Here is a 20,528-nt window from a genome sequence, read left to right as displayed (position 1 = left end):
TCCCACGTGAAGATTCTTTCCACTTGCTCCAGGCATCCAAGGAGCCTAAATTAGGCACCCACACCTCTGCCACGCTCAGGGGAAAGGCAGAGAGACCTTGAGATGTGTCCTTCAAAGCCAGTTTGGTCCCTTTGGTGGGTGATTGGCACCATTTTGGACCAAAAGTGATGCTTTTGTATTCAGTGCCATGGGGTGATAATGAGCAGAAGAGTCCCCTCAACAGGGTGGGAGGTGGCACCTGATTTCACATCACTGAGGCTTAATGAAAGAATTGGGGGAACGTCCAAGGTCTGTTTTCCCCTCTCTTTTTACACCACACATATAAAAGTAAAATTTGAAAACAGCCGCTTCACTTTCTTCCTCCCTGCCAGGCTGGCCTCGGTATGCCCGTGCATGTGTCTAAACAGATTCCTGGAAAACCTGCCCTTGCCCAGGCTCGGGCTGCAGCCTGCAGCTCCGGGAGGAGCAGCAGGGAAGGGTGGCCTGGCTGGGGGCTCTCCCTGTTCAGAAAACACCAGGGATGCAGCAGGATATGTGCCAGCACACAGGTGAGAGGCTGAGGTCTTCATTTCTCCCCAAAACAAAGAAGAGAAGTGGTTAAGCACCATCCTGAGCAGTTCCTGGCGTAGCAGCTGTCTCCTCACCTCCTGCACCCCTGTTCAGAGCACAGCATTGCCCTCCTGCCAGCTCGGGCTCCTGGGAAACCTTTCCTTTACTTCCTTGATGATTTTTAATTAGACCAAACGAGCGATTAACCAACACAACAATCCCTCACCCAAGTCTCTCGTTACGCTCGTTTGATGAAGGTGGTGGTGCTGCTGCGGGAGGGCAAAGCTGCCACGGTTCGGCGGTGGCACCTGGCAGGGCGGCACAGCCAGCATTCAGCCCAGGGTCACCCCGCTGGGGTCTGCCAGGGTCTGTGGGTACCACACACATCATGTCCCCTCCCCTGCCTCAGCACACGGAACTGAGCTGGAGGGCAGAGAGAAAAAAAACCATGAGAAAAATGTTTATAAAGTTATTTGTTGTTAGTTTTCTGCCCCTTGCACCGTTCCCAGCTTTTCGGAGTCCTCCAGCCTTGGATCGGCTGGTTGTTTTCCTTTTCCCCCTGCACTCCTGTACGAACGAACGCTAGAGGCACCCTTCTTCTGGTCTGCCAGAGAAAACTTAGCTCCTAACTTTTTTCTTTCTTTTTTTTTTTTTTTTAACTTCCCTCAGGAAAAAAATGTGGACCTAATTATCTATGTAAAATGTCAGATGCAGGAAAGGGGCTGTGCTTACTTGGATATCCCATCCGAGCCAGTGACTGATTTTTTTTCTTCCCCCCTCTTCTTCTTCTCAATTTTTTTTTTTCTTTCCTGAGGGGAGGAAAGCGCCTCTCGGAATAAAAGTGCAGAACCGAGCCGGTGGCTCCCAGAGCGGCCGGGGCGGGCGCGGCGGGAGCCCCCAGCGCAGCGCAGCGCAGCGGAGCCCAGCGCGGAGCCCACCTGCCCCCGGGGCAGCATCGCCCCGCACCTTCTCCCGGACTGAAACCTTCATACATACACAGAAACACAAATATATATATATATAAAATATATATATACACTTTTTTTTTTAAATCCTTCCCCCCGGCTTTTCCTCCAGGACTTTTCCACCGCCTTTGGGACATCCCGCAAACTTCTCACTCGCTGCCCCTTCGCTGCTTTCCTGGTGATTGGGGTTGGTTTTTTTTTTCTTTTTTTGGGCTTGTTTTGGTTTTTTTGTTTTGCTACTTTGATTTTTTTTTTTTGTTTTCCCCTCCTCTCTCCTTGGGAAGACCCGCCTGCCTCTCTCGCCTCCCGTGCCCCACCGGAGAGGCCGGGAGCGGCTCCGGCGGCGCGGGCAGCACCTCCCCGGCGCACGGCGTGCGAGCCCGGCGGCGGCGCGGCTCGGCTCGGCTCGGCTCCGAGCGGCTCCCTGCGGCCCGGCACGGCACGGCCCGGCTCGGCTCGGCACGGCTCGTCCCGGGCGCTCGCCCCCGATAATGCAGAGCTACAAGTACGACAAGGCGATCCCGCCGGAGAGCAAGAATGGGGGCAGCCCGGCGCTCAACAACAACCCGGCCAAGAGCAGCAGCAAGAAAGCCCTGCTCATCTGCCTCGACTGCCTCTGCCTCGTCATGGGTGAGCACCGCGGGCTCCGCGCACCCTCTCCCCGCTCCCGCACCCCCTCCGCTCCCCGGGAAAAACTTTTGGGAAAGTTGGGCGGCGGGCGGGCAGAGCTCGGCCGTGCCCCGGCCGCGCCGCTTCCCAAACAAAAGCGCGGAGCGGGGCCGCCGGGAGCGCCGGGCCGGGCGGCGAGCGGGGGAGCCGGGGAGCGGCCGCACCGGGCCGGGGAGCGCGGGGGGCGGCCGGGGGTCCCCGCGGGGAGAGCCGGGCACGGCAGCCCCGCACCCCGGGGCGCTGATTGCGGGTGATTCGCTGCTGTTGGTGCGTGGCTGCCCCCGCGGCCCCGGAACGGCCCCGGAGCGGCCCGGCGGTTCGCAGGGGGCACTGTGGGCTCGGGGATGCGCCCCGGGGCTGCCCCCGGCACGGGCCCCGCTCCCGGCGCTGCTGCCTCGGCGGCGCCGGGGCCAGCTCCAGGTGGAGGCAGCGCTCTACGCTCAGCCCGGCTCGTGTTTTGGGTAATAATGGAAAACAGCAACTTTGGCCGCTCCGGCTGCCGTGTCGCTCTGCTGGCGGCTTCGCCAGCGCTCCTCTCTTTCTCCCGTCTCGCTAAACTCATTCCGGAGCGCTCTCGCAGCCCCTGACAGGGGTTTGGGTTTGCCTGCCTGCTTGGTTTTTTTGGAGATGCGCTGGCTTTTTGGAGATGCTGTGGCATGGAAGGGAACTGTCAACAGCGCGTCTCAAAAAAAACTTTTTGCATTCCAAAACATCAACCCTTCCATTGTGGCTGCGATGCTGAATGTTTAATTGACAGACACGGGCAGGGGAAATCAACCGGCTTCCAACAAAGAGATTAATAACACAACAACACGTGAGTTTAATACTCCAGACACCACAGTCTTTAAAACAATTGTTTCTGCTTAGAGCCCATTTTTTAAAGACTGTCAGTTTGATTTAATTTTTATGCAGTTTATTGATCATCTGGTGTATATTAGGGGGCACTAATACATTAGGAGGGGAGGCATGGTTTTCTCTTTATATTCCCACAAGAATAGGGGCCAGTGCAGAAAGCTTCATCTTCTCGGATCTGGAAAATATAAAAATACTTGGTATCCCATATATGAAACTAATATAAGTAGGAACATAACTAGCTGGACTTACCTCACCTACTTGAGCAGAAAATCGAATTCCTAGTAAAACATCTCCTACGAGTCAGTACTTTTAAACTTTTATTTACCCAAGTTTTCTTAACTTGAGGCATTCCTGGCATGAGTAGGTGCTATTTGAATGGGGAAAGGGTTTTGCTTCCCCTTCTCTGGGCTAAGGGTCCTGAATGAAAAAGCAGTTGGTTGACATGTGTTATTCTACTTGTGCTAGTTTGGGTAAACAGGACTTATCAAGCATCAGTGGAAAGTATTGTTGGCAGGGAATAATGTGATACAGCAAAACTGTGATTGTTGCTTTGTTTCAGGTTGCTACAGGTGGAAATCAGGAAGTAAACACCAGAGTTGGCTTGTTTTGGGGTTTTGTTGAGGCTCCTCGTTGTTGTTTTGTTGTTGGTTTTTTTAGGGTGAGGAGCATTTAAATGCAAGAGCATGAATGCAGCAGAAAGTTTAGATCTGACTGATCACTGGCCGGTGAATGGCATGGGTGGGACATGGTGAGGGAGATGATTATGGGATGGAGAGTCCATGATGTGTGTTTGGGGATGGAGAGTCCATGATGTGTGTTTGGGGATGAGCTTTGCAAATACACCCAGACCAGGACCAGGAGTATTGGACCTGCCAGTTGATGGCTGGGCATGAGCTGCTGTCAACGCTGCCCCACTCATGGGAGGCTTGGCTTGCTCTTCCATCTGCCTTTTGCTAGGGAAGACTATCAGCTTATAGTTTCCAAGTACTTGATTCCTACTTTCATGTTTGAAAAATCCCAAAAAAAACACTTGGGAAGTGGAAAAAAGTGTCCTAGCTGAATCTTCCTGTGAGAGAAAGGTGGACAGGTACAAGAAGATGGATATTTACATATAAAGTGGGGAAAAAAAAAACCAAAACAAGTCCTGTATAAGATAATGAAGAGCAGAATTGGGTGAAATGACTTCTTCTGAGGTGGAGGGACCAGCAGAGATGTAATGCTGGTGCATGTGGGCACATGGCCAGTGGCCTCCAGTGCAGTCAAACTGAGTTACGCCTCTTGAGCAGCTGCCCAAAGACATTCAGAGAAGCAGGGAAACAGAAGGCTTTTTCTCATTTGAGGACCACTTTAGGAAATATTAAAACTGGCCATTTGATTTGCAGAGGCCTGTGACGCTGCCCTGGCTCCTGATGCAAGTAATGCCATAATTCGCCCTTGGATTGGTTTTCTCTGAGGGGAAAATGAAAAGAGGGAACTATGGCTGGAATGTTTTTCAGAAGTGACACACTCTGTGTGAGGCTATAGATGTGTACAAACCCTTTGTTTACACACAAATTTAAACAAATTACCCAGAAGACAATTACCATAACCATCTAAGAAAGTCTGAATTAGTAAAGCTGAGCTATCAGGAGCTTCCTTCAGCTTTAATTTGGTGAGAGTAGTTAGAAAGATCCACTTTTGTCTTTCATCCTTAAGCAGTACAATGGTTATCTTGATAGCAAATGCATAAAAGGAAGATTTGTATCTTTTCTTTCTTGGGGAGCAGGCTCGCAAGCCAGTTGCTGGTGGAGAGGTTTGGATGAAGATCACTGCACCAAACCTTCCATTTTTCCTGCATTTCCAACTTGAGTTGAGTTGGCAGGGAGCTGGATGTTCCTGAATGACCAGCCCACTCCTCTAATGAGTGCACTTGGCACTCATAAATCCCTGGGCTCTTGCATGAACAAGAGGTTTGATCGCCGACACTGCGAACTTCCCAGAAATTCCGTGCCCGTGCTTAACTCATTACAAAAAGGCAGAAAAGAACTGAGTGTGCATTTATTAAAGCAGGTCATGCAAGGGGGGAAAATAACTTTCTCCATCTGCTTCCTCCTCTTTGGAGGGCTCTGTTTAGAGCACTGGAAGATGCTTCCTGAAATTGTTAGGGCCACAGGCGAGCTTGGTGATGTGGAAGAGTCCCCGCTGCCCTGTCCCTGTCTCCTGATCACTGCAGAACATCTGAAAATGGGATTGAGAGGGTCTGGGCAGGTCTGAAGTTCCCCCTGCTGAGCTGGTTGGTGTCTTTGCTCTGTAGAGCAGTGAGGAACTCTCCGAGCAGCAAAACAAGAGGCGTGACGGGTGGACCTCACTCCACCTTCATCTGATCATCCTCAGTCCGTCCCTCTGCCAGGAGTTTTCTGCACCTCCTCCCTTGTTCTTGGAGTTGTTATTTGGGGGAACTGGGGTGATCCTGGCTGGGGCAGATCTCAGGGGCTTACTTTCCCTAATGCCATGGGGTATTGCTATCCTGCAACAGCTCCCAGACCTCCTCCTGATGGAGGAGACATGGCCAGGTGGGGAAAAGCCTCCTGCCCTGCCCTTGAGGTGGGATGTTCTGGAGCCTAGCCCCACAGATGTAGCATCTAGGGTTAAATTTACTCCTCTCAGACCTGCTGTTTTCCCTTGGCAGGGACTCCTGGTGTTCAGCAAGCTCTGAGCAGCCACCTGTGCTCTGCTGACGGGTGCTAAGTCAAGCGTTTAATCTCGGAAGAGGGGAAGGCTGTGTCAGCAAGGGTGATAGGGCAGATGAGGGTCTTCGGTAGCTTGTATTTGTGCAGCTTGTGCAGGTAAAACAGCTTCCAAAAAGTCCTGCTTGTGCCATAAAATAGAAAGATTTCATCTGGCATACCTGCTTCTGAGGCTTGTGGAAATTGGCTTTATGGGAGCATATGTTTCAGGCTGGTGGGATGTAAACTGCACATAATTTACTGCCCTTCTTCTCTTCTGCCTCTAATTTAATTTTCTCTCTTCTGTCAATCCCAGTTAATCTGTGCAGCACAAGTTTTACTGCCTTGGGAAGGTTTTTTGAAGCAACAGATGGATAGACCTCTTACAACCTTAATATCTCTGCAGCTTTCTCACAAATTTGGCATCTCCTGTAGCGAGCTTGATGCTAAAATGAACTTTGAAAGTAAATATTTATGTTAGCTGGACCTTGACATGTTTATGTAAGTGGGTATATAATCTTATAATTTGGGCTAACAGTTTAGATTACTCTTGACTTCCCTCTTCTGTGTAGAAAATTGTGTAGTTCTCCAGCTCTCAGAAGCAAAAAGGATTTGAGCTCTGCCAGGGGCCCTGTCGCTTCATCACAAAAATTGGTGCAAACAGGCCTGGGATTGTCATTGAAGTGTAAGGAGTGGGAGGAATTGGAGATGAGGGGTGAGGTTAGAGTTATTTGGATGGTGTAAGGCTGGATGTGTTGAGCTAAGCAACTTTAATTTGTTTGGGTTGGGGCTGTTTTTATTTTTAGGACTGCCCCACTGCGGAACACTCACTTGTCGCATGGGTGACATCTTTCTGTGCACCTGAAGACACTGAGCCAACCAATTCTTGTTTCCAGCAAGGGACAGCAAGACCTGGCTGTCCAAACCAGCTGGACAGTCCCAACCCCTCGGTGATGCCTTCTCCATGCTGTGTCTCCTGTGTTGAGCCCACACCACACGGGAGAAGCTGTGTGGGTGGAGAGTCGTCATCGTGTTTTGAGCATCCCTAGGTGGGGTTTGGTCGTTAATGTTTATGTGTCTCTCCACAACCTGTAGGATCTCCTGGTGGCAGCGAGCTCCTGGCCAGGGATGGCTGCTCTGGAGGTGCTCTGGCACAGGCAGGTTGGCAGAAGTGGCACCTTGGCATGAGGTTCTTGTGCAGTTGGACTCTGCCAGAACTTGGGAGTAAAGGAGCTTTTTTATTTTGAGCCTGGAAAAGCTTCTTATTGAACGAGCAGTCAGCACCTAAAGTGTGATACCCATCTGTTGTGCCTCCCTTGAAAGACCAAAGGAGCCAAAGATGACTGGAAGTAAAGGCAAGAGAAATATTTTGGAGGTGTTTGAAATCCACTTTTTCTGCATTTGCTTTGTGAAAACAAACAAACAAAAAAAAAAAAAAGAGAGAACCAACCTATCAAAAAGAGATTATTAGTGACAATTATACTTGAGGTGTTAATTGCAGAACAAGGAAATGCTGTACCTATGGCAGACCGAGTCCTCAGGGGTATAAATCTGTTGGCTTTCCTGAGTTGGTGGAACTTGGCCAGCCTGAAGATGTGTCTCCAGGAAAAGCAGAATTACGTGCAACTGCTTCATGGCCAGGAGTGCTTTGAATCCTGTGTACCTGCTGCTGAGACAGGCAGGAGATGGGAATCACAATTACAGCAGATGACATTTTTTTAATTGTCTGTTTGTAGTGAGCATGAAAAATAATATAAACATCACTCCCAGATCAAACGGATTATTTTTATACCCTTTAAATCTCCATTTAATATGCATGCCTTTCCTGGGCTGCTTTGGTCTGACTCTGTTTGTCTGGATACAGGCTGGTGGTGTCTTCCCCAGATGCTTGTGCTCTGTGTACCACCCAAAAATGGTTTGCATACCACAGCTGGGGAACCTCTGGCAAACCAGGGCCCCTGCTCAGCATCTGAGATAGGCAGGGTGTTTGTGTGGCCCCATCTCTGCCTGAAATGCCTTCAAAGAGGGGGAGGCAAAAGCCCAGCTCAGCTCTGGCAGAGCAGGCTCCATCCTCCCCGTTCCCTTCATACAATGCTCCCACTTCATCCATAGTAATCCAGAAGGGACCCTTGTGGTCTCCCGGCCTGCCTGTGCCTGGAACAAGGGCCTGCCTGTTGAAGGCAGCGTGGGGAAAGGCAGCAGCCTTCAAACCCTCCTCTCCCAGCGTTCACACAGCCAGAGCTGGGAACAGCAGCTTCCCTGGCATCCCAAGGGGCTGTGTCCCAGCGGGGGAAGGAAGCAGGGAAACCCCCTCCCAGGATGTGGCTTTGCCCCCTGCCAGCTGGGGTTTTGTATGAGTGCTAACATACATATATGTATATATATATATATATATATTTTTTTTTTTTTTTTACATTTTCTTCCTTTTGTTGTGTCTTAGGGCCTTGTTCGGCTCTTCCGGTAAGTCAGGTTTCATCTTTTAAACAAACAAACAAAAAGGCTCAGAAATGAGAGTGATAAAGCCTCAATGAAAGAAGTGAATTAAAGTAATCCAGCGCTTATCCTGTAATTATAAAAGTCTGAAGTCAGTTTTCTGAACGCTGTTCTGTCCTTCCCCCCTTGCCAGCATGTCTGGAGGCCCAGCCTGTGGCTTGCCTTCCATCTGCCTTCCCAGATACCTCAGCTGGGTGGGTTTTGCCAAAAGTTGGGAGGTGGGTGCCCTGTGTGTCACATCTCTTATGGATCAGTGGCCCCTTTCCCATAAAGGCATGTGCATCCCTTTCAAAGCCACCCCATCTCCGTTTCACTCTCTCCCATGACATCCACCTTGGAGGGGCACTACCTGCTCCACAATTTTAGAGCAGGTGGAAAGTTCTTTGTGTGGATCAGGTGTCTGTGGCCAGGGATGTGTTGGAGCAGCTGTTGGGAAATTGGAGAATCCCTTCTTGCCTCTTAGCTGCACGCAAGGGCTCAGTTGCAACAGCGGGATCATGATCAGCAGAAGCTGCTCCTCCAGTTTGACCTGAGGAAGCAGAATGCCACGAAAACCAGAGAATTCGAAGTGTCTTTGGATTTTGATGCAAACAGCTTGAAAGCAAGCCTTAAGCATAAGTTTGTTACCAAGAGAATGCATGAATGAGTGTGAAAATCAGCTTTGTCGTGGCAGGTTTGGAAGTACCAGAAATTCCTATGGAACTCCATCCTTTGGAGTCAGTCACGTAAGTGGGCTTGTTTTTCACATGTGCTGGATGTTTTGGAGACAGAGGGTTGGAAACAGACTCAGCATCAAGTCAAGTTATACGCAGAACATGTAATTTAACCCCAGAGCTTGTGATGCTCTGCACATGCCTGTGCTCTTTGTGCTGTGTGTTCCTGTTCCAGCCCTTGAACAGGACTGCATCCATGCACGACCTTGTGTTCTCTGAGCACATGGTGCCCTCCTTCAGGGCCAGGCTGGGGCTGCCAGCCAGGGCCCAGATGGAGCTGCAGCTGGTCTGACACTGGTGGTGACACTGACTCCATGGAGACTGCTCATAATCCTCTACTGCTTTCCCACATCCCTTGCCCAGAAAGATGTGAACGAGTGTTGGTCATAGCATTGAGGAGCTTGGGAGGTGCCTCCAGGTTTTCTGGTCAAACACACCAGTGGGCATAGCCTGTGATGCTTGGAAAACACAGTAAACTGAGGCTGGAGCAGTTGGCATTGCTGGGTTCACCCACAGCTTGCCCTGAACACCAAAGGTGGCTGTAGGACTGAGCTGTCCTTCACCCCTTCAGGAGCTTGCAGGTGTCAGACTGCACCTCTTGGAGCCTCATCATCTTTTCTGGCTGCTGAAGCTGAGAACAGCATGGTTCTTCCTTCCGTGGTGTAAAGAGAAGAAGTAGAAGTTGCGGGCGAGATGTTTTGGGCAGCCATCCCTCCTGAAAGAAATGATACTCCTTCAGAAAGCTTCTGCCTCCCTAAAGTGTCAGTCTGGTGCTGCACAGAAGAAGAAATTAGCTACTTTCACCTGTAAAATCATAAAAAATGACTGTCATTTTTGACCACCCTGTGTCTGACCATGCAGGCGCCGCACACAGATATTAATTACATTTCTGTTAATTCAGCATTAATATGAAGCTGAGACCTCATGACATCCTCCCAGGGCCCAGCCACTGAGTTTGAAAGCCAATGTGCCAAATGGGGTCTGGGCTTCCTGACTCCTTGACACTCAGCAGGTTATTTATGACTTTTTTGGGGCGAGTCATGATGGGCTTTCCTGTAAGCCTGGAGGCAGCAGCCAGCCCAGCCCTGGTTATCATTCCCAGCCAGCTGACAGAGAGATCTTTGCTCTGGTCTTTGTAGCAGCACAGCAGCCGTGGCAACCAGTCCCACATCCCAAGCATTTTGAGGGCTTCCAAGGCTTTCCTGCAAGGCCCACCACCCTGTAAAGTGCTATTTTCCAAAGGGAAACTCGCACACAGCATGGTGAAATGCTGATAAGCAGGTCTGGTCAGTAACCACTGGGTGCATTTGTGTTCTGAGTGATGCTCAGGGAGTAATTTTGGATGGCTGGCGAGCTGATGGCAGGCAGCAGAACTCCTTTGAAGTCGATAGCTGTGAATCAGTTTGGTGTTAGCAGGTTTCTGGAGTAGCTCTTTGATCACTGATCAGATGGCCCTTGCTTTTTGGGGAGCTGCTTCTCCCTGAATTCAAGTGCTGGGCTGAGGATCCCTGTGCCAGGCTGTGCTGCCCTTGGTCCTGCCCGGGCACGTCACGGGAGGTTTGTGCCTCTGGGAGTTTCTAATCTGGGGAGCAGAAGGAGCAGCATCACCCCGGTGCGTGGGCAGGTGCTGGAGCCCGGCGAGGGCACACTTTGAAGGCAGTGTTTCCAGTACAGAGGTGCCCAGTGGGGCTTGCAGAGCTGCTCAGGCACCTCTGATTCCTTCCTGAACTCCCTGTTGGAGCTGCAGACTTCAGTACTTCAGTGCTTCTGCCAGGCCTCCCAAAGCATCTTGAAATCAGATCCTTGGCGACTGTGGAGGAGTCTGTGACTGCCGGGGCTGGGGCTGAAATGTGTCCCTAGGACATGTGTGCACCTGTCCTGGGGCTTCCCACCTGAATTCCTGTGAAAACTTACCCAGGTGCCTCTGTTCTGGTGCTTCCATGCTCTGCAGGAAAGGGAAACAACCTTGGATTGATTCACCCACTGCAGCAGGAAGTGGCTTGTCCTTTCCCAGAATAAGAGCTGGAGTTTTTCAGGTTAAGGAGTGGAGGAAAAGCTGCACTAAGGCATCTGCCAGTTGATAATACATAACACAAATGGATAATTCTCCAAGGGAAGGGCTTGGAGGGGCTTTTATCCTACTCATACTTGCCAGGCTGAGAGAAAGTTCCCTTTGCTGCCTGACCACAAGAGGCTGTGCTTTTTGTAGAGGAATCGGGGACTTTTTTGCCCTTTTTTTTCTTATTAAAAGAATAAGAAAATTTTATTTTCATAAAAATTTACCCCATCAGTTACTATCCTCTCAGATAATCCCATTTTTTTCCCACATAATCTGGGCCACATATTTTTTCATCCAGCCCTCCTGGTTTCTTGACCATCCCTTCAGCTTTAGCATGCAGCTGTCATTCTGCTGCAGCTCCCACAAAGCGGCTGAAAACCAAGGTAACAGCAACATTTTGAGTGAAGGGGATGAAATGTGGGATAGGTTCAGCGTATTTCTTTGTCATTGTTGGAGTCCTATTCAGTCTGGAGCTGAATAGGAGGCTGATTAGCATGTGGAAGCATTTCTAAAGCATTGGGCTGTGAGGCTTGGGTGGTTTGGGTTTTTTTTTCCTTAAAGGAGAAGTTTTGTGGCATTTCTTTTTTCTGACTGAGCTGGTACGAATCTTTGTCAAATGTAAAACCCTTGGAAAAGCTGGATAACATTTTGGAGAAAGCCTGTTTTGATAAATCACCATGGGCACAAAGAAAACTCTCAGAGCCACTGCAGAATCTAGGCATGCAGCATGTTTGAAATTGCCAGGCAAGTGGGATAGTGTTTGGGATACACCAGGATTGTGGATATAACAACAGGTACTTTGCTTTTGCTCTTGCTGAAGTTTTCTGCCACAAGTGGGTATTGGGTCCACAGCCTGAAAATCCACCTGCTTAAATCTCAGGGTTTTGCTTTCACAGGGAAAGATGTAACACTGAGGTAAAGTAAAGCTGCCTGCAAGTGAAAAACATCTTCTTTCCCTGTGCTTTAAGTCCTGGTTTTGGAGGAGAGGTTTTTCCCTTTAGTGTCAGGGTGAGGTGTCAGGCTGATATTCTCATTAACACTCCCTTGCTGCAAGGTCCGCTGTGTTTTCTCTGAGGGGTGAAATTCCCACCTTGGTGCTGTTTGTGGGTCTCTGCTGGGTCAGTGCAGGAGCAGAGATCCTGCCCTGGGAGCACCATATCCCTGCCTTTTGTGGGAATGTGGGATTTTGGGGGTTTGCCAGTCCCAAGGGACATAGGACACCCCCTATTGCCTGTCTGTATGGATGTAGCAGAGTTGTGTCCTGAGTTTGCAGTACAAGAAAATGCATTTTATTTCTGTGTACGGTGAGTATTTTATTCCTGTGTACAGTGAGTGATGAACATAAGGTCTGTCTTGAAGGCCTCAGTGAGTGATGGCCTTGGGGTTGTATGGAAAGCTCACAGCAGTACTTGGAGTCAGATCTTCTTGGTGATGTATGCATGGCCTAGATCTCATGCCTCAGTTTCTTTGATGCCTTGTCTGGTTTCCTTTCAGTAATGCCAGTTTAAGAAAGGCAAAGTGGTCAGCTCATTGTTGTGCCTCAGTGTCACACAATGGAATGGTTTGGGTGGGAAGGGACCTTAAAACTCAAACCTCAAAACTAAAAACTCTCCTTCAAAAAGTAAATTATCTTGTTCCAACCCCCTGCCATGGGCAGGGTCACCTCCCACTGTCCCAGGTTGCTCCAAGCCCTTTCCAGCCTGGCCTTGAACACTTCCCGGGATGGAGCAGCCACATCTCCCCTGGGCACCCTGCGCCAGGGCCTCACCGCCCTCTGAGTAACACCAGCTATTGAAGGCTGATTAAAGGTATTGTTTAATTAAGGAGAACTCAGCTCCTCTGTTCACAATCCATGATTAAAGGATCTTTTGAAGTAATTCTGCAGCACTTTCTCGTTGCCTGCCTTTCTCTCCTCCACCGTGGAGAGAGTTCCTGGTGCTGAGGGTGCCGGGCTGGGCGGGCCGAGCGCTGTTACCGCAAACCTGCTGGCAGAGCCGCCTGCTGCCAAAGGCATCCCAGCGTTCAAAAACCCTGCAGAGGGGTGGAAGGGAGTTCAATCTCAGGATACGCTGATTTGGAAAGGGAATCCAAACAAAGAGGCTTTTCAGCAGAGGCTGAGGCTTGGCTTCTCTCAAGGGCAGTTTGGGCTTGGGGAAGCATCCGGGAGGCGGCGAGCGGAGCAGGAGTACATGAGCTGGATGCCGCGTGGTGTAAGGTTTCCCAGCACAGCCTGGTTTTGTGTTACAGGCTGGGGAACTGGCTCTAAGCTCTCCTCTCCTTTCTTTTCCTTTTTTTTTTTCTCTTCACGCCCCTTTCTTTTATTTCTGTTGGAAACAAAGGAGAGGTTTAGGTTCTTTTGTTGTTGTTGTTGTTTTTTAATAAAGGTTCCCATCCCCTGCAGGTTTGGCGGTGCCTCTTGCTGTTGATGCTGGAGGGGGACCCGTTGGTGACTGTGACCTGGAGAAACCCTGTGCAGGGTCCCACGCAGGCCTCACAGGGATGTTTTATTTTGCTCAGAAAGCTCAGCCCTCTCAGGGGCTCGCTGAGGGCACTCTAGCAGGAGCTGGCGTTCCTGAGGGGACAGGCACCTCGTAAAGGAGTTCTGGCTCAGATAAGAAGTGAAATGAGGTGGATGCTGGGGCACCTTCTTTGCAGCAGGAGGGATGCAAAGTGGAGGGGGTGTCTGGCAGGCCCCCCGTTCCCATGGCAGCCCTGTCCCTCACTGTGACACCTCTGGTGCCACCGCGTCCCCATGAGGTGCCAGGAAGAGCCGAGCGGGGAGGAGGTGCTACCAACCATCCCAACCAACCAGTTGGGGATTTTTATAGGCACCAGATGGTTTTAATAGAGGAAAGCTGAACTTCTTATGACCCTTCCCCACAGACGTTGTTTGTTGTTTTGTAATTGTGGCCAGGACAAAACCCTGTTCCAGAACCTGCAGTGAATCGAGAGCTTGGTGCCTTCTTCTCCATCCCACCATAAACCCCCCACTGTCCCCAAACTCCTCTGCCTGTCCTCACTCCAAATGATCCAGGGGAAGCTGCTGGGCATGGAAAACTTGAGGCTTTCCACTGATCCCTGGCTAAAGAGATTAGCAAGAGAAGAAACCGAAACATCTAAAAGCAAAGCACAAGGAAGCAATAAAATGTCAGGCCGTGTTTTCCCTGCTGGTTGATTAAAAATTCTCCTGATAAGCAGGAAGGCTTTCATGGCTGGACAAGACCTGTATTGTGTCAAATGCAGTGAAAGGTTTATTGGAGAACGATAAACCGGTGCGAGCGTTGGGTTGTACTTGCAGCCCTTCTGCAATTGTTATCCCTCAGGGCTGAGGAGCAGTGTGTTTTGGAAAAGAGAAAGTCAAGCAGAAGGAGATGAGGCCTGGGTCTCCATTCTCCCCATGGGAAAACCATCAGCAGTGGCAAGCCAGTGAGCTCGGAGACCTGTGCCCAGCCAGTGCCAAGATGCTCCTCTGGGCCCACAGTTTCCCTCTAGCCTGAGAAATCTTGGGATCAAACACAAGACAGGAATGACAAAACAGGAAAACAAAAGGCTCACTTCCATGCTGTTGTGTTTGACTTCCCAAGGTTTTAATTGCCAGGGGCTGCATGGGGAGCCAGCTGGCTGCAAAGGGATGCAGATCTCCAGTAAGAGAGGCAAAGGGATGCAGATTTCAAGCAAGAGAAGAAAGGCTCTTTTTTGTTGTGGGTTTTTTTTTTAATCTTTTGTCAGAGAAACTAACAACTGTTAGGTTTTCCTACAGGAGATGCAGTTTTGCGTACATTTCCCCTTCAAAAAGTAAATTATCACTTTTAGTTACCTGCTTCCTCAGCTCCCCTAGCTGCTCTTGAAGCTTCTGCTGTTATTGTTTTGCTACCTGTAGGAGTGAGAGGGTGCAAGCAGCAGAAAAGCCAAGTATAGAGTGCAAAGGGTGCCTCAATTTTACAATTTTTATCCTTGGAGCAGAAAACTTCTGCTTTTTACAAAGTGAAAACACAATAGGTGGTTTAACTTGCAAGCCCTTGGCCCGTGCTCCAAGAGATGTGCATTTCCCTGCAGATGTGGTACACAGTGTCAGCAGGATCAGGCCCACCAGTGTGTGGCCCTGGGAACAGGCTGGACAATCCCAATTTTACTGCCAAAACCTTGTTTTTATATGATAACTTGGAAAGAGGGGAAAGAAGGCCAGCTTCAAGTAATAATAACAATAATATTAATAATAAAAAAGCATGGGCTATTTGGCACGCCGGGTGTATAAATCTCAACATTAGCTACCTGTGAATCATCCAGCAGCACGTTAATTGGTGCCCCTCAGTAGATGAGGATTTGGCACTGGGTCTGCATGTAATTACAAGCCACACACAGAAGGACACAGGCAGCTAATGAACTCCTGCCAAACTCCAGCTCCGCTCCTGCGGCTTTTGAAGCCCGCTGGTCTTTCAGCGTTTTGTATGGTAAGCACTGAAAGGCATCAAATCACTCCTTTGACAGTGTTTAGAAAGGGTTGGTTTGTTGAATAACCCAGTCCGTCCAAAGTCCCAAATCTGAGAACTGGAGCATCTATAGGCTCCTTTCTCAGCAGAGCAGTAAATAGGCTGGAAATAGAGGACACCCCTGAGGAGCTCCTGCCTCGCTGACAGGAGCCAGAGGGTTCTGGTTGCCACGATGGGCTGCAAGAAAAGAAACTATTTCCACTTAAAAAATACTTCAAAACAATCCCACCAATGGGATGCTTTTTGTTCCCAAGCCTTGTTGTTTTGAACTGAGGCTGTGCACAGCAGCTCTCATGGGTTTGCAGTTGCTCTGGTGTTCTGAGTGAGGTGGTAAAAGGGTTTTTGGGGGTTTCTGCCCTGTTGGGAGGGCAGGTTTTCATGGGGCTGGGTTTGGAAGGTCGTGGTGCTTTTTCATGGATGTTTTGTTGCTGGGATGGGATTTGAGCCTGAGCCCTTCTCCTCCTCTTTTCATGTCTGAGGTGACAAAGGGAGTAGTTGTTGAGATAAAAACAATTTCCATGAAAACCTGAGATTTTCAGGCAAGCATACCAGGCGGGTCTCATGGCAGTACCATGGTGAAGAGGAATAATGCAGCTTGGCACGAAGCCCTTCCAAATAAAAAAAAAAGAGGGGAGGAGAGGAAACAGAAGAGCCTTTGTCAAAATTAACTGCAATAAAGAAAAAGGGACTCCTATTCCCTTGGGCTTCTTTAACCTTCTTTCCTCAATTTATTCACACGTTCCTTGACAGCAGGGCACAGCATTGTTGCAGGAGGCTGGAAATGGAAATTTGGAGTTGTCCATTTTTGGTTTTAAAAGGCATGGTACATGTTGTGTCCCTCCAGTCAGTGTGAATAGAGCCTTGGCTCTCTCCTGTGCCATTCAGATGTGGCCCAGTTCATCCTGTCCCTTAAAGAAACAGGGTTATGGGATGTCACCTGGCTGCAAAATTCAGCTTTTATGGGCAGGTGCATGGGAAAGGGGCTGGGGTGACAAGGTGGCTGTGCCCACCCTGCCTGACCCTGTGCTTGCAGAACACAGTGATGAAGTTTTCAGTGTTATACTGGATTTGCAGAATGTTCAGTTTCTTAGAGGGATAAAAGCACCCAGAAGTCTGAGATGGTGTGCAGCACGGAACCATGATGTTCCAAAAATTTTGTTTGGCTTTCAGGGGCACAAATAATTCACAGAGGCAGATGGGCAGCAATGGGTGGGGTGGACACCTCTGTCATTACAGGTGATGTCTTGCCTCCAAAATACCCCACTCCCAGCTGCTTTCCATCAAAACTTCTCTGGCAGGGAGGTGTCAGCATGGCCAAGGCAGCAGTTATCATTCCGCCTCCTTCCCCTGCAGTGTCTCCTTTCCCTGTAATACAAAGCTATTTTAATTAGGAGCGTGGATTTTATTTATTTTTTTAACATTACCAGCACAGTCTCAAATACATCATGTGTTGCTATACATTAGGATGCCACTCTGTGCAGTCAAAATACAGAGAGGAACAAGAAGAATGGTAATATTACACTTTTTTAACCCATTGATAAATAGGCAAAGCCTTTCAGAGCTCTGCTCTGGGGACCACCAAGATCAACCCCCATCACTTTAAGGGCCTTTGGATCACTTCCACCCACGTCTCTCTGCCTTTCAGCACTCTGGGCCGTGCTTTATGTCCTGGAAACTCTACCAAATCGCGACTACCGAGGGGGAAAAGCTTCATTTCCAGTTAATCAAGGCAGTTGTGTAATACCATTTTCTCCTGGGGAACTTCCAGAAAAAAGAAAGGAGGAGAGGAAGGGGGGGGAGAAAGGGGAGCATTACATAAAGCAAGTATATTAAGAGGAAATAAATTATGAATTAAAAGTGATTAGTGAACTTTTAAGGAAGAGGTCAGGAGTGCTTTTTGGAATACAAACTTTTTAAGCTTCCAGTGCTTGTATTGGGTTACAGAGTTATAACCCGGCCTTATTTGTGCAGGTGGCTGCTGCTTCAAATCCGAAGAAGGATTTTGCATTTACAATAGGTACATTGACAGAACTGGGTCAAAAAGCTACTGGTGGTAGGCCCGGGGCTATGGCCAGGGGCTCTGCTGCCTCCTTCACAGGGGCAGTTGCTCCCAAAAACGTCCTTAATTACAGTGGCACTGCCTGGCCACGGTGCTCAGGAAGGTGTTTAGGAAGTTCAGTGATGAAGTTTGATGAATTTTTGTTTAAGAGACCTAATGCTGACTAAGTTAACTGGCTTTATTTTTGCTTCATATGGTTTGTGTCTTTACTGAGTTAAAAATAATACACTTTCGTTGGCTGCATTACATTGGCTTCAGTTTTATATTTCTACCTGTTCTTGTTATAGTTTGGGGTGTCTGTGCAAAGAGGAGAAGCCAGGGTTTCTGTGTTGGGGTGTTTGGGGGCAAGAAGCTGAGATAAGGAATTTTTGCTTGCTATTTTATGGATTAAAACAGCACCTACATCTCACAAAATTTTCCTTTTGAGTAGAGGGCGATGAATTGGATGGATGAGGCCCTGAGCAACCTGATCTATGGGTGACATCCCTGTGCATGAGTTGCAGCTAGGTGATTTCTAAGATTCCTTCAAATCCAATCTTTTCAATCATTCTGTGATTCTATATGAGCCGAACAGGGTTGGGATTACATGGGGAAATATTAGTGTTCACCCAGCCAGTGGAATGACAGGGACAAAGGAGAGCAACTGCTTCACTCAGCCACTGGTTTGGCAGAAATTTCTTAGACTCCCCCCAAAAGAAAGGGGGTTTTGAGTGTTACTGGGGCTGGGCAGTGGCCTGAGCCCTTCCTCGAAGGCAGAGCCCAGGGGAGTGGTGGTGAGAGGCTCAATCCAAACCCTGCTGACCAGCAGAGCAAGCCCTGCTCGCTCCGTTTGTAATTGGAAACATCACAGTCCCCACAGTGTGTTTTTCACACAAGCTGTTGGCTTCACCATTGCAGAGTTCACAGGCACATCTTTATTTTTTTAAATTTTTTCCCCCTCTCTTCAAGCTGGGTCATCCTAGGTCAGGTTTGTCATATCTGTGAGACTTCCAAAGCACATGGATGTGCACAGGTGCCTGAAAAGGTGTTGACACTTGGGGATTTTCATGGGTGTTGCATTTAATCCCTTGCTGTAGACAATGGGAAATGATGGCTTTGTTTCCATCAAGTTTGGCTGGAGCTGGCTCTGGATTCCTCTTGGTTATGTCTTTTATATTCAACCTCTCCAAATTTGCTCTTTCCATCATGTTCAGCTGTCTCTGGATTTCTGTTGGTAATGTCTTTTATATTCACCCAGTCCAAATTTGCTGGTTGGCCAGTCTGGTTTAAATCTGTTTTACCCCACAAATGCAGAATTTTTTAAGGAGCTACATATTGTGGCTTGGATAGGACCTTTTGTTCTCATTAATGAGTTCTGAGGTTATTGAAAATAAATGTGCACTTTAATATAAAGTTTTTTTAATGCATCAGCTCACGCCAAACTCCCATGAAGAACAGCTTAACACTCTTTGTAGAATTCCCTTGTTTTTCTTGCTCTGTATGTGGTCCTTATCTTTAAAAATAGGTGACAGCTACTCACTAAAAGCACATTTTCTCCCAGAAAAAACCAGTGGCAGCATTCCTGTTGATCTGGAGCTCTTGGAGTGTGAGGCTGGCACGTTGTGCTCCAGCCACATGAGGAAGTATTTCTACTCTTGGTTTCAAATCCAGAGGAATTTGCAGTGCAAGAGGATAATTTGGCATTCGGCTTAAAGTATTTGTGTGACCTTTTTATAATGATATTCTCCCAAGATGGCTGGGTTAATAAACATGCTCCACGTTGCACAGGGGGGTATTAACCACAAAGTATGAGTATCATGGAATCATGGAATGATTTGGGTTGGAATGGACCTTAAAGCTTGTCTTTTTCATGGACAGGGACACTTTCCAGTAGACCGGGTTGCTCAAAGTCCCATCCAACCTGGCCTTGAACATTTCCAAGGGTTTGGGCAGCAGGTGGGGACTCCTGTCACTTTTGACACCACTTTTGGTTCCTTTTAAAGGCACTTCTCAAATACTTCTGCAGCCTGGGGTCATCAGTGTTATGGGGTTGTCCATATAGAAAATAAATATTTTTTGCTTTCTTCTTGTTGGCTATTGCACTGATGGACCTAAAATGGTGACGTTTGCTTTGAAGTTGTACAATTTAGCTGAAAAGTAAAAATAGTTAAGTGGACAACAAAACTGTCACTCTCTTCATAGGAAGAAGGCCAGACAAATTAATATAGATGAGACAGATGTTCATGGAAGTTACATGAACAAACCTACAGCAAGTAGAAAATTAACTGACTTTAAATTTGTATTTCTTTTCCTTTTTTTTTTCCTTTTTTTTGGAAAGCAACCCATTGTGCCCAAGAACTTTTCCAAGCAGGTCAAATTAGAGAAATGCAATATATACTGATCCTTGTTTATAGGTTCTTCAGTTCTCTAAAGCAGGTACCTGTTTTACCATAAAGTCTAGGGTTTGTTTGTGTGGAGAATTTTCTCTCCTCATGTGTCAGCTGAGAGTAGTGGAACTGTAATCGAGCTGAATGGGAATCTGTTTTGCAAACAAAGATATTAGACATGTTTCCAAAATACAGGCAGATGCACAGATCAGTCTGCTGGACTGCTGGAATCAAGGTGAAGAACAATTAAGACTGTGCAGGTAGCAAAATAGCAGAGCTGATGGTTAGCCCAGTTGTCTCTTTGTCCTAGTGAATATGTGGTCCTCAAATATCCAGATTCAGTCAAAAAACATTGGGATGGAGACACATCACTGATGCTTTCAAGACTTTTAGAAATCTGAATTTAATAGTTTGATCCAGTATGCAGTAGGATCCTTATTTTGGCTGATACTGGGCGGCAGATCTGGTCCCTTGAGATTATTTTTTAGCTGACCGTGCTCCTCCCATTCCTTCAGATACACCCAGTGCTGGTGCAGAGCTGGCTTCTGTTTTGATTGACAGCACATGCCTGATACGGCAGAAATGTGGAAATACTTCGATTCTCT

The 20,528-nt window shown here is 48.3% G+C and overlaps 1 protein-coding gene across 1 annotated transcript in view; it reads left to right on the top strand.

Annotated features, from left to right (window-relative positions):
* Positions 1-1,406: 1,406 nt before the first annotated feature.
* The window catches only part of PLPP3 (phospholipid phosphatase 3), a 44,123-nt gene continuing 25,001 nt past the window's right edge, over positions 1,407-20,528 (top strand). The window contains exon 1 of the mRNA XM_064719963.1: positions 1,407-2,144. Within this exon, the coding sequence (XP_064576033.1) occupies positions 2,006-2,144 (139 nt within the window). The 5' untranslated portion in view covers positions 1,407-2,005. The remainder of the gene's footprint in view (positions 2,145-20,528) is intronic.

Source organism: Zonotrichia leucophrys, chromosome 8, assembly GCF_028769735.1.
Source record: "Zonotrichia leucophrys gambelii isolate GWCS_2022_RI chromosome 8, RI_Zleu_2.0, whole genome shotgun sequence".
Classification (NCBI taxonomy): domain Eukaryota; kingdom Metazoa; phylum Chordata; class Aves; order Passeriformes; family Passerellidae; genus Zonotrichia; species Zonotrichia leucophrys.
The sequence above is the reverse complement of the archived record's forward strand: the minus strand, read 5'-3'. Positions and strand labels throughout refer to the sequence as shown.